Source organism: Lithobates pipiens, unplaced genomic scaffold (assembly GCF_037356315.1).
Source record: "Lithobates pipiens isolate NorthernLeopardFrog02 unplaced genomic scaffold, aLitPip1_a1.2 Scaffold_22, whole genome shotgun sequence".
Taxonomy (NCBI): Eukaryota; Metazoa; Chordata; class Amphibia; order Anura; family Ranidae; genus Lithobates; species Lithobates pipiens.
The window spans coordinates 46013033-46026768 of record NW_027507784.1 but is presented as its reverse complement, the minus strand read 5'-3'; the positions used below and the strand labels follow the sequence as shown (position 1 = coordinate 46026768).

Genomic DNA, 13736 nt, shown 5'->3' with positions numbered 1-13736 from the left:
TAGACTATGGTAAAACTGAAGCTATAGTGTATATATTTTGTACAATTTTGTACAATTACATACCATGCATATCCGGTTATAAAAATACAAAAAATGAAACTAAAACACTAAAACACACTCATATAAAAAGCACTAAGTGGCATACTGTAAATATACATTCACATCAGCTAGAGACTGTAAATTGTGGGAGAGAGAAGTTTCCTGAAAACAGCCGACTTCCCATCTGTAATCCACTATTTATGGAATTGTATGCGGACCACCTACTCCCAGCTTATTTCATTGTTGATGGCCGAGGGCTTTTCCAGCTATTGAGATAAAATATCAAGTAAGTCAAGTTAATTGTTGTCCAGACAGTACAACAGACATTTTAGCTTTTGGGGTTAGTCAGATTAAAGGTTAATATAGAGCCAGGCTAAGGCTAGCCTACACTAATGGAATTTAATTTGTAAATTTTCACTTTAACCACCTCAGCCCCGGAAGATTTGGCTGCTTAATGACCAGGCCATCTTTTGCAATACGTCGCACTGCGTCGCTTTAACTGACAATCGCGGGATCGTGCGATGCTGTACCCAAACAAAACGTCATTTTTTTTCCCACACATAGAGCTTTCTTTTGGTGGTATTTGATCATCTCTGCGTTTTTTATTTTCTGTGCTATAAACAAAAAAAGAGTGACAATTTTGAAAAAAAGTTGTACTTTTTGCTATAATAAATATCCCCAATTTTTTTTTTTAACCATTTTGCTGGACAAAGACCAGAGCACTTTTTGCGGTTTGGCACTGCGTCTCTTTAACTGAGAATTGCATGGTCATGCAATGTGGCTCCCAAACAAAATTGACGCCCTTTTTTCCCTACAAATAGAGCTTTCTTTTGGTGGTATTTGATAAACTCTGTGGTTTTTATTTTTTGCACTGTAAACAAAAATAGAGCGACAATTTTGAAAAAGATGCATTATATTTTTACTTTCTGTTATAATAAAGATCCCCAAAAAATATATAAAAAAAACCTTTTCCTAAGTTTAGGCCGATACGTATACTTATACATATTTTTGTTAAAAAAAAAAAAAACGCAATAAGCGTTTATTGATTAGTATGTGCAAAAGTTATAGCGTCTACAAAATAGGGGTTAATTTTATGGGATTTTTATTAATTTTTTTTTTGCTAGTAATGGCGGCAATCTGTGATTTTTATCATGACTGTGACATTATGGCGGACACATCGGACAATTTTGACACATTTTTGGGACCATTGTACACTAGGGGGCTAGGGAGGGGTTAAGTGTGTCCTGGGGAGTGATTCTAACTGTTAGTTCGAAGTACCTTTGAACGGCATTGAGCAAGCCATCAAATGTACTGAGGATTTTTAGGACTATTAGTGTATAGCCAGTTTTAGGGTCAAGACTTGAGGGTTAGGTTTAGGAGTTAGCTGAAAGGTTGTTAGGGCTTAAAAGCAGTATTAAAGAGGTTGTAAACCCTCTGAGTTTTTCACTTTAATACATTCTATGCACTAAGGTGAAAAACCTCCTTTAGTGCAGCAGACCCCAGAGCCCTCGTTATACTTACCTGAACTCTTTTATTTCAGCGCAAGGAATGAGCACACATGCTCTCGCCGGTATCTTATGTCTTAGATTGATAGCAGCCATTGGCTACCACTGCTGTGAATCAAATCCAACGAGTCCTGCTGTCTGAGTCAATCCCCATACGCGTGTCCCCAGGGAAGCGCTTCACCGTCGGGGGGGGGGGGGGGGGGCAGGAGCGCAGCGGAGGGACCTCAGTAAATTGGGACCTCTCTGTGGAAAACCCTTGCACAGAGGAGGTAAGTATGACATGTTTGTTATTTTCAAAAAAAATAAAAAAACTGAACCTTTATTGTCCCTTTAAACCCAAAAGCAAAACATTTATGTTGCAGTTTACTAATTCTTTGATGTGATGGCTACATTTTCTTTTTTAGGCATTCTTCCTTCTGTAGCACCCTCTAGTGTTGTTAGTGTAGGTTTGTAGAGTAGGCTTGTTAGTATAGGAACATTTATTTTAGCTCAGGGCTAAGCCTGAGCTCTCAATCTGGGTCAGGGTTCAGTGAATCTGGGCAGGATGACTCGACATCCTAGCAGCCTATTTAGTGCCTCCCCCTGTTTTCTGTGACATTGGAGAATGTTCTAGACATAGTGGCTCGAGACTAGGAGGAACTGCTAGGAATATTTATGAGGACCTCAGCCAATCCCCTGTAAAGGGCTGGCAGGGGGAAGGGGCATCTCTTAAATAGGCATGCCAGCAGGGGCAGTCGGGTGGAAGATGAAGATGGAGTGCTGAGGAGGCTGTCTGCGGCCCTTGAGAAGTTACTCTTTAAACAGGACAGTGACCCACCTGCACCTTGTACCAGCAGTCTCTCCACATGTGGGGTGGTGAGGGTTCCATGTTCTACCACACATCTCAGCTCCATGCCCCAGTTTTGTTCTGTCGGAGTGAACAGGTAGACAGATTCCATAGCTGAGCTACTGATCCTCCTTGTCTTGGCATTCTCCAACAGGGTATCATTTAAGAACCAGTTCACAGTGATGGACTCTGGGTAAAATCCAGAAACATTGCATACCAACTTCTGCTCCACATTCATCCTAAACTCTTGAGAAATTATCTGAACAGTTGGGATATCTGCAATACAAGTGGTTTATATGTCATCCCAATGTTTTCGTATAAATCCAAATGCATTTATGTTTACCCTCCCCTGAATTCCCTTATACCTGGGCAGAGGTCAGATTCGACTGAGAAAGTTGTACTACAGTGAGATAAGATACATTGGAAGAGATGAAGATGTATTGCAATGGAATATTATCTGAAAATATTTAAATATCTAAAAAAAATATTTAGGGGTCTTTACATTTCTAGTAAGTTCATCATCTACATGGATTGTGGTAGAGCTTTACAATTTAAATCACACAATATTAAAACACATTGATTCATTTTTTTCATTGGCAGTGATGAGAGGTCACTAAAACATTGGAATGTTGGTTGCCATTATATAAGATAACATTGTCATTGTATACATACAACACAATTTCTCAAGCTACTCTTTACAAGAGCAATAAAAAAAAAATGTCAGGACAGCCACACCTGCATACTTTCGAACACATGCCCACATATCCATCATCAAAGTATAATGAAAGAAAACTTTTTAAAACATTTTTTGGATAGAGTGTAGTGGGATTACAATGCTTGTCGTATGTATTGCTGTCTGTGCCCCCCGTTAAAGTGGATGCACACCCTCACATATACACAGTGAAGTGAACAGCCTCAGATGATACACAGAGATTGAACAAATCCCCCTACATAAGTTTTACTTGTATATCTGCAGTCTTCAGCTTTCTAAACTCTTTAGAAAGTGCACATTGTGTTAGAAATTGTTCTTCTTGTTCCAGCAGTGGGATGGGAGTCTAGGCATACACTGTGTGTGAGCTGATTGGAGGAAAGGCACCCCCCCCCCCCCCACTCATCATAGCACATAGGCAGAGGAACAAAGAAACTTGCAGAGCTGTGCTGTGATTAGAACCGCTTTCTGCTTATTTATCTCTAGGTTACCTCCCCGGAAAACATTTTCAGCTGCTTTTATCTGTGTCAGAAAACTTGTCAGAAAATGATTATGCTGATAACAGAAGAACAGAGCAGCAGAAAGACACAGGACTTAGAGCTTTGAAGAGAGTTAAGTAAACACTACAGATATATGTGCCCAGGTCAGATTTCATGAATAGAGGTTACAACCATGCTACACCCCTTCTGTTTGTTCTATTTACCATTATCATTGAAAGTAAAGGAAAATCCCAAATTTTGGGTTCTCCTCAGAAAAATATTAGAGAGGACATCTTCCTAGTTCTGGTGACCTGGGGGGTCTCAAAGGAATTCCCTTAGTTTGCAGGATTTCCTCTCACTTCCCGTTTGGCTATGGGACAGGAAGTTAAGGGAAATCTCTGCAATGGAACACAAATATCCAAAAGAATCTGATAGGGGTTATAACCCGCTCTATCCAAAATGAAATGTGTTGCCTGTAGTTCTAGCTTAAATGTTGAAAAAAATATAAAAAAAAAACATTTTAAAAAAAGTAAAACATTAACATAGAAATTTTTACACGTCAGTATTTTGTAGATTTTGGACTTAAAAGGCTTATCTTATCAAAGAGTCACCACCCTTTTTGTTGAGTAAAACCATTAGCTAGGGAAAAACTAGAGTCATCCAGGGCACATCATGGTTTATCTAAAGTTGAAGTGGATACATAAGAATGGTAATATTGGGATGGATTACTCATGATGAACATAAAATGGAGACTATTTGGTAAAAAAACATATTTGGTCAAAACATTTAACTGGCATTACAAATAATTGTGATTCAGCCCCAAATGATGCAGGATTTGAAACGTTCCTAAATTGACGCAGGCCATTCTTTCCTTGCCAACTGTGAAATAGACATGTAGAAACCCTACTTAGTGTGCATCTTTAAGAAGATTTGTAAAATTAAACAGAGTTAGGGTGAACCACAGAAAAGAAGGATCTGGGGAACTCTTTAAATTTCAGGGATCTGGTTGTCAACCACAGTCATACAACAGGTTTGTATTTCAGCTTCTCTTTTTTAATCCATGGAACTGAACCTATGAAGTACGGACATGTTGCTTGGAGCTACCAATAAGGTTTCCTCTTTTTATCTTCTTAAAGGAATGAAAAATATAGGATTCCTGTAGGAAATAATTCTACTTTTTATTCCTCCTTTTATTTCTATTTTTTTAATATATATTATATATATATATATATATATATATATATATATATATATATATATATATATATACACACACACACACACACACATATATATATATACACACACACATACACACACATACACACACACACATACACTGTATATTTGTTTGATGTATTGGAAATAGACATCAGAATACATAATAATGATAACATTACCTCCATACACCAGCTGGAAGTCTTCCTGGAGAGGTGCAGTAAGAGACTCATGTTGCACTCTGCAGGAGAAGATCCGCTCTCTGTCCTCCTCAGTGGGAGTTAGGGTTACTGAGCTCCTCACGTGGTACGTCCCATCCTGGTCTCTCTGGGGCTTTTCCATGTTAAACTTGTCCAGTATCGCCCCATCCCGAAGCCATTTAATGTCAATTTCTTCTGGGTAGAATCCAGAAATAACACTTTGTAGGGAGCTCTCTTCATTTGTAACAACTCTGTCTGTGATGTTAATATGTGGAGGAGCTGTAACATAACAACACGTCAGCCTAAACTTCTAAAATTTGCCTCATTGTATCTTCATGAGTGTGCTTGTGTGTGCCTGCATAAAAAGATCATGTATGTCCAATTGAGTGTTGTGTAGGTAGACTGCAAGTAGGGAACCTTAATGAAACATGTTTTAATCTAAAGATATCCAAAGGCATAAGAAAGCAGTTAAAATGTGCCAGTACCGTTGCTCTCTGTAGAACCATTGTAGAGTAAAAATGCACAAGGAAGACAACCATACAAATTTATCCCATGTGCAGACATGTCTGACCTTATATTGGGTACCATAATGACTGTCTGTGAAAATCCATCTTGGAAAATTGATTCTTCCCCTGAGGTTGGTTAGTCTGGGGGTTATCTACGTCATGGGTTGTGCCTAAAAGGCCAACCATTCCCTGGTCCAATGATTAGGTCTGACTGGGCAAGACGGACCTTATGCCTGAGGTACCTTAACAGTAAACTTAACAATTCTCTCTGGCCAAACTAGCTTCCTAATTAGGAATCAATACACATTTTGTAGCTCATCTTTGTTGGCTCAAATTATGTAGCTGGATGCAAAGTTTTGTTTTTCTCAAAATAGGATAAAACTCATAATGCATTCATCCATGATAACATTCGGGGCCACACATGTTAGCTTCTGCTGATAATAAATGAAAACATTATTGAGGCTAGTAATTCGTGAAGAAACAAAAGCTAAACTAAATATATTATATTATTTTAGTGTGCGACAACTTTCATGGGCGATTTGAAACAGTGGTATGTGGTACCTCTGTGCTTTGGAATCCTCCTTGGTTGTGACCACTTAAAATGTCCTGCGGTTTCTCTGAAGTGCCTTGGTTTTCCCGAGCTCAAAATTTGTAATTGTTTCTATTAGCATCCATTGTTTAACACAAGCTGACTTTGCCAGAGGGGTTAATGTTATTTTATTAACAAACAAATTCACCCAATCCCCTGTTGGACTGTTAAATCTGGTATAACTAAATCTGGTATAACTAAATCTGGTATATAGTTTGGAACTGTAAAACTGCTGGAAGATTCTTGAAGAGATTCCCCTGAGCATTTTAAGAACATAGGGGTTAATTTATTTACAAAAAGGCAAATCCACTTTGCACTACAGGTGCAAACTACAAGTGCAAAGTGCACTTAAAATTTCAGTCGCTCTAAATCTGAAAGGTAGATCTGAAATGAGGGGAAGCTCTGCTGATTTTATTTTCCAATCATGTGCAAGCTAAAGTGCTGTTTTTTATTTTCCTTGCATTCCCTCGGACCTACAGTGAGTGCACTTTCAAGTACACTTTGCACTTGCAGTTTGCACTTGTAGTGCAAAGTGGATTTTCCTTTAGTAAATAACACCCATTGTTTCATCTGGGAGAACAAATTCATATGGGGACAATTAGAACTCAATTGTCTAGCCCTTTGCTATATGATTAGGGAACTAGTGAATGATGAGCAAACTGTGCAACTGAATCAGTTCACTGTATGCTCGCAGAATACTTTAAAGCAGCGGTTCTCAACCCTGTCCTCAAGTACCCCCAACAGGCCATGTTTGCAGGGTTTCCTATATCTTGCACAGGTGGTTTTAATCAGAGTCAATGGATTGATATTTTGGACAGCTATTTTATCCAAGAGAAATTCCCAAAATATGGCCTGTTGGGGGGACAGGGTTGAGAACCACTGCTTTAAACAATTCTCAAACCTCGTACATGGTGCCTAAACACTATTGACATCGATGGAAGCCAAATCTTGTATTTTTTTTCTGGGATTTTTCAAGGCCATTTTGCAAGCTTTTGGTTGAAAATGGCATGGGCACTGCCATTGGAGACATATACTAGTGCATAGAGCGTTTAAAAAAATAATATACAGTTCAGCAGTGAGCAGGTCTTTTAATAACGCTCAAATGGCAACACTAAAATACACAATTCCATGATCATGCTTGAGGGATGAATTAAACCTGCCTGTGAAGTGACATAACTATAGGATGTACTCTAGCAAAAGTGACATTTAAAAAAAAAAAAAAAAAAAAAAATCTATTGTGGGATCCCTGGTGACTTTATTGACCATATATGGTCATAGTCATATGTCGCCAATGACATCAGCCAGCATCGCCGGCCAGATTGTTGACGTTCAGCAGCCAGTGAGGTTGCTGTCATTTGCAGCGAAAATCTGTCAGGAAATGATTGTTAGCAGGGGCCACTATGTTTGTTCACGTAGTAGGGTAATTTATTAAAAAGAGCAAACCATAAAAATTCTTGCAACACTCAAGATACCTCCACTTGCATTGCTTACAGCGTGTGTTATGAAGCTGGACACTGACATCATCAAGCATGCGGGAAGTAGTTACAGTGGTGGCATCATTTTGAGTATTGCAAGCATTTTAATGATGTCGTTGGAACATTGTTCATCATGATTAAGTATCGATCCACATTGTTGAATGATGTGATTGACGTTGGATTTTTATTGTAGGACATTTTTGTTTTCTTAATAAAAATAATTTTGTATAGTGTGTGTTTTATTACATTTTGTGATTGAGCAACAAGGGGTACTATGAACTCCTTACTCATTCATGTGGGGGGGGGGGGGGTTTATCTGGAGTTCCCTCATCTCAAAATAGGTCTCCAGATACTGGTATGTTTCTCCCGCAGACCTTAACCCCCCACTGAGCCAGGTGGATGCGTAAAGGTCTTAATTTGGTGAATGAAAGTTGTTTTCTGGTGATACTTATATATGAGCATTTCACTCCTATTATTTAGCTAACATTTAAAAGAGAAGTATTGTATGTCCTTTTATTTGGACATCACTGTATACTCTAGACAACTTTTTTCTGTTTATTTTTGTAAGTTGGCAATTGTCGTAAGTTGGCAGTTTTTGAAAACAAAATAAAGGAAATACAAAAAAAGGAGGTATGGTCAAAGCCCTTTTGCCCATACTCATGTGGGTCACAGGAGTACACTTGTGCTCTCCTCTGACCCAGAACAGTCAACAGCGGGCTAAAGTCTGCTGTCAGCTGATGTTACAGAGCCTCTCCAGACTCTGGGTGTATCCCGGCAAGAATGTTGGGATCCACTCATATGCCTTACAGGCAGCTGGCTCAGCCTTTCAACTCACCACTGAGAGCCCGAGCCAGCAGTTCTCACCTGGTGCTCCAGTGAGTGCTGGAGGAGCAGAGAGCAGAGCGAGGACTGACAGAGTGGAGCTGAGAACTGAACGATTAGCAGTCAAGCGATTGTTCAGTTCTCAGGCTTGGAGCCGGTGGGGGATAGCTTGCAGAATCAGACCAATGCTGCAGCAAGTAGGAAAGCATGTGTACTTAGTTTCGTTCATGCACTTAAAGCAGAGTTCTACCCAAAAGTGGAACTCTCGCTTATACACTTCCTCCCCCCCACCGGTGCCATTTGGAGGGGGGGGGACAGGGAAAAGGGCCGAGGCCTGATCTCTCGGGAAGTTTGGCCTCGTTCCTCCTGCCCTCGCCTCCGGGCCAATTAGAAAGCACAGCGCACTTCACGCATGCACAGTAGGAAACCCGCTGTGAAGCAGAAAGGCTTCAATACCGGGATCCCTCATCAGGAATGGCAGCACCCGGGAGTGGACCCGAAGATTGGCTGGGGTGCCAACATTGTGGGCTCCCTGGACAGGTATGTAATATTATTATTTGTAGCTGCTGCTGACTTTTTTCACCCAGGCTGGACCTCTTCTTTTAGACCCCTTTCACACCACGCTGCCCATAGCGCGGGCGGTAAAACACTATTTTTAGCGGCGTTTTACCGGCGCATTTCTGCCGCTCGTGGGGCGCTTTTACCCCCCGCTATCGGCCGAGAAAGGGTTAAAACCGCCAGCAATACACCGCAATAGCGGCATTTTGCCGGTGGTAATGCAGCGCTGCCCCATTTATTTCATTATTTATTTATGGGGAGTAGGGATGAGCTTCGTGTTCGAGTCGAACGTACGTTCGACTCGAACATTGGCTGTTCGGTCGTTCGACGAAATCCGAACTCTTGGTCCGTTCGCGTCAAAATTCGCGTGGCGCGCGCGGACCACAATGCACTGCGGTGGCGCGGTGCATTGCTGGCTCATGATTGGCCAAGCATGCACTGTGACCCCGCATGCTTGGCCAATCGCAGTGCCAGCAGCGAGGAGAGCCATGATTGGCCACAGGCATCCTGCCTGTGGCCAATCATAGCTCAGGCTGTGTAGTGCATGCCCCACACTATATAAGGCCACCTTTGAGGCGGCCTCGTGTAGTGTGTTGGCATCTGAAGCAGTGGGTGTTCTGTGTACCTTCAACACAGTTACACACCAATCGTTTTTGGCTGATTTCCTATCTTGCTCTTGTGTAGTAGTTATTGTCTGTGCCCTGACCGCAGTATACACCACTACACTATATTCACCTCACCTATATAGCTAGCTAGTGATCTATCTTTAACCACTTAACAACCGCCCATTGCCGATTAATGGCTTCAGGGCGGTTGTTTAACTCTGAGAGGCCGTTAATTAACGGCCTCCCAGAATTCTGCTCGGGCGCGCACTCGAGAGCATCCGTGACCGCCGGGTCCATAGGACCCGGCGCATCACGGATCACGGTAAACGGCCGCTCATAGTGGCCGTTTACCACGTGATTGCTCCGTCAAATGACGGAGTGATCACTTGTAAACAAAACGGCGTCATGTTATGATGCCGGTTCCTCCCTGTACCGATCGGTACAGCGGAGGGGAAAGAGATCGGTGTCAGCAGCGATGTGGGCTGCATCTGCAGTGCCCACATCGCTGCTCACCGAAAATTAACCCCTCAATTCCCTGCCAATACTCTGCAGTAACCCCGCCATTACTCTGCAGTAACCTGCAGTGCAGTACCCTGCCATTACTCTGCAGTACCCCGCCATTACTCTGCAGTACCCCGCCATTACTCTGCAGTACCCCGCCATTACTCTGCAGTACCCCGCCATTACTCTGCAGTACCCCGCCAATACTCTGCAGTACCCCGCCAATACTCTGCAGTACCCCGCCAATACTCTGCAGTACCCCGCCAATACTCTGCAGTACCCTGCCATAAATTGCCATACCCAGCCATACTCGGTGATACCCTGAAATACCCAGCCATAGACGCCCCCTACCCCTCACCGCCCTCCGGTGCTTCTACCAACTCGCCAGTACGATCAAAGCCAGAATCTTTTTATTTTTTATTTCAGGCTTCCCAGCCTAGAGGTGAGATGTGGGGTCATATTGACCCCCAGATTTCACTGTAAAGAGGACCTGTCACCCCATATTCCTATTACAAGGGATGTTTACATTCCTTGTAATAGGAATAAAAGTGATCAAAAATATATTTTTGGGGAAAAAAATGTCAAACTAAAATAAATAAAGTAAAATGAATAAAAAAAAAAAAAAAAAATTAAAGCGCCCCTGTCCCCATGTGCTCGCATGCAGAAGCGAACGCATGCGTAAGCCCCGCCCACATATGAAAACGGTGTTCAAACCACACATGTGAGGTATCGCCGAGAACGTTAGAGCGAGAGCAATAATTCTAGTCCTAGACCTCCTCTGCAACTCAAAACATGTAACCAGTAAAAAAAAAAAAATTATGAAGAAAAAATTACTAATCTGCTAAATTTTATAACAGAAAAAGAAAAATTCATTTTTTCGCAGAATTTCCGGTCTTTTTTCTTTTATAGCACAAAAAATAAAAAACTGAGAGGTGATTAAATACCACCAAAAGAAAGCTCTATTTGTGTGAAAAAAAGGACAAACATTTCATATAGGTCCAGTGTTGCATGACTGAGTAATTGTCATTCAAAAATGTGAGAGCACCAAAAGCTGAAAATTGGTCTGGTTATTAAGGGTGTTTAAGTGCCCAGTGGTCAAGTGGTTAATAATAGAGCTTGCAGTCAGTAGTGTTAGGAGATAGTGAGTGCTGTCTGCGTGCTCTGTACCCAGTACATACCGCTATAATATAGGGCAGGCCCCTACTTTCAAACATCCAACTTACAAACATCTCCTACTTGCAAACGGAAGGAGACAACAGCAAGTGAGATGAAAAAAGATGGACGACAAAACAAATTATACAGGGGTGATAACCCTTCCCTATGTTTTCCAAAAAGCTTAAAAATAGTTTTTTTGACTGGAGCTACACTTTAAAAATGTACCAGTTGAAAATTACAAACAGATTCAACTTAACACAACAAACCTACACAGTCCCAGTCTTGTTTGTACCGCCTGTATACTGCTGTTCTGAGTATATAGGGCCTGGGGGCCACACGCATTTCCTTTTTTTAATATGGGTACGGGGTTCCCCTTAATATGCGTACAAGACCCAAATAGGCTGATAATGGGCAGGGAGGGCTACCCATGCCATTTTTCTGAATGATTTTCAACCATATTGCAGGAACCAGATATAACATTAAAACCGCAAGCAGTTTTATTGTTATTTCCGTTTAATGTCATTTTGTGCAGGGACTGTTCTAAACACGGGAAACACGTGGCACTTCACAGGCATACTATAGACACCCCCCAGGCACCATATTTAAAGGAATATTTCACTTTTTTTTTTTCACTTTAATAGTCATTAAAATCAGTGCTCCCGCCAAAACGGCAGTTTTTAAAACTTTTTTTTTTGCAGTGACCCATGTCCCCTGAGGCAGGAGCCAGGTCCCCAAACCCTTTTTAGGACAGTATCTTGCATATTAGCCGTTAAAATTAGCACTTTCCATTTCGAACATTCGAGTCCCATAGACTTCAATGGGGTTCTAACGTTCGTAACGAACGTGGGGGCCGTTCGCAAGTTCTGGTGCGAAGCGAACTGGGGGGTGTTCGGCTCATCCCTAATGGGGAGCAGCGGTGGAGGAGCGGTAAACACACCTCTCCTTCACCGCTCCAAAGAAGCTGCTGGCAGGACTTTTCCCTGACATCCTGCCAGCGCACCGCTCCAGTGTGAAAGCCCTCGGGGCTCACACTACAGACAATGGTGCAGCTTTTTTAGGGCAGATTGCAGGCGCTATTTCTAACGATATAGCGCCTGCAAAATGCCCTGGTGTGAAAGGGGTCTAAGGCTACTTGATACATAAGATAACAGTTAACTATTTTCAAATAGCTGAGCAAGAATCCCATGTCTGTGGCAGACTACTGGCCACCCACTTTTAGGGAAACAGTTGATCAAGCAAGTTAGAAAAATGTCTGGATTTCTTTGAGAACTGGCAACCGCTCATGCTCTTCCAGGGGCCAGATGCGGCTCTTTGCTTGGCTTTATCCAGGCCTTGGGGCACTATTCCTTCCAATGGCACCAACAATAGAGCACTATTGCTCCCACTTCCCCCCATAGGGCACTGTTCCTCCCACTGATACCAATGATGGCAATGATGAGACACTTCTCCCCCATACTAAAATATAGAGCACTATTCCTCCCTCTGATGCCTGGACATTTTCTGCTCCCACTGATCACAGTCTGGCCCCCCAAAGGTCTGAATAACAGTAAAATGGCCCTTTGTTTAGAAAGTTTGGAGACCCCTGATCTAGGCAGAGCTAAACTGTTGAGTTGGTAGAGAGTTCTCTAGCATTCACTAGACTGATTCTCCTCAGGGGATTAGATTGAATTACACATTTGATAAATCTCTGTCTGTGGAAAGCCTAAATCCATAAAGCTCAAATAGCACTTGTCAATAAGTAACAGGTTTATGACCTCAATGAATGTACATTAAATACTTTGAATTGTGTACCTTGTATATCTAGTCTGATCCCCTTCTCCTCCCTCTTTGGGGTGTACAGTATGGAGCACTTATAGATCCCTCCATCCATTATAGTGATGTTTGATATAGACAAGTCAGCGATTCCATCCTCTGCCCGGCCTGTATATGACACACGAGGATCTCTTATTCTCGCTTTATTATTCTGAACCCTTAAAATTTCTTTTCCGTGAAAATACCAGAATATTGCAAGATATTGTTGATCGATGGGAGGATTCTTAATTGTGAATGAGCAGGGAATGTTCACATCACCTCCCATTCTGGCCTGATGAGATAATGGAGCAGTCAGCTGCAGAGCGTGACCTGTAGGCAATAAAATAAAATGAATTAATTCATGAGAATAGGAATGGTAGAGACATTTCCCCATTGGCGACACAGAAAACATTAGGCCTAGTGAAGATAGGCAAGTGATAAAAGCTTTCAGGTTCTTCAGCATGCATTTATTACTTTTAAGTTTTGGCTACATATACATTTTAATTCACTTATGCTTTGTACACACGGTAGCACTTTCCTGCAGAAAAAGTCAGAGGGAATCATTTCATTGGATATTCTGATCGTGTGTGGGCCTCATCTGACTTTTTTTTTTTTTTTTTTTTTTTTTTTCGAATATTCTGGCGACCTAGAAATAGAACATGTTTTTAAATCTTTCTGACGGAATCAATTCCTATCGGGAAAACCGTTTGTCTGTATGCTGTTCCGACAGTCCAAAAACGACTGGCTACTGAACTTCC

At 41.7% G+C, this 13736-nt stretch overlaps 1 protein-coding gene across 1 annotated transcript in view; it reads right to left on the bottom strand.

Moving 5' to 3' along the window:
- The window catches only part of LOC143923726 (signal-regulatory protein beta-1-like), a 28897-nt gene extending 15592 nt beyond the window's left edge, over positions 1–13305 (bottom strand). The window contains exons 1-3 of the mRNA XM_077447539.1: positions 12979–13305; positions 4959–5255; positions 2362–2646 (exon numbers count right to left, since the gene is read on the bottom strand). Coding sequence (XP_077303665.1) covers positions 2362–2646; positions 4959–5255; positions 12979–13264 — 868 coding nt within the window. The 5' untranslated portion in view covers positions 13265–13305. The remainder of the gene's footprint in view (positions 1–2361; positions 2647–4958; positions 5256–12978) is intronic.
- Between the last annotated feature and the right edge of the window lie 431 nt (positions 13306–13736).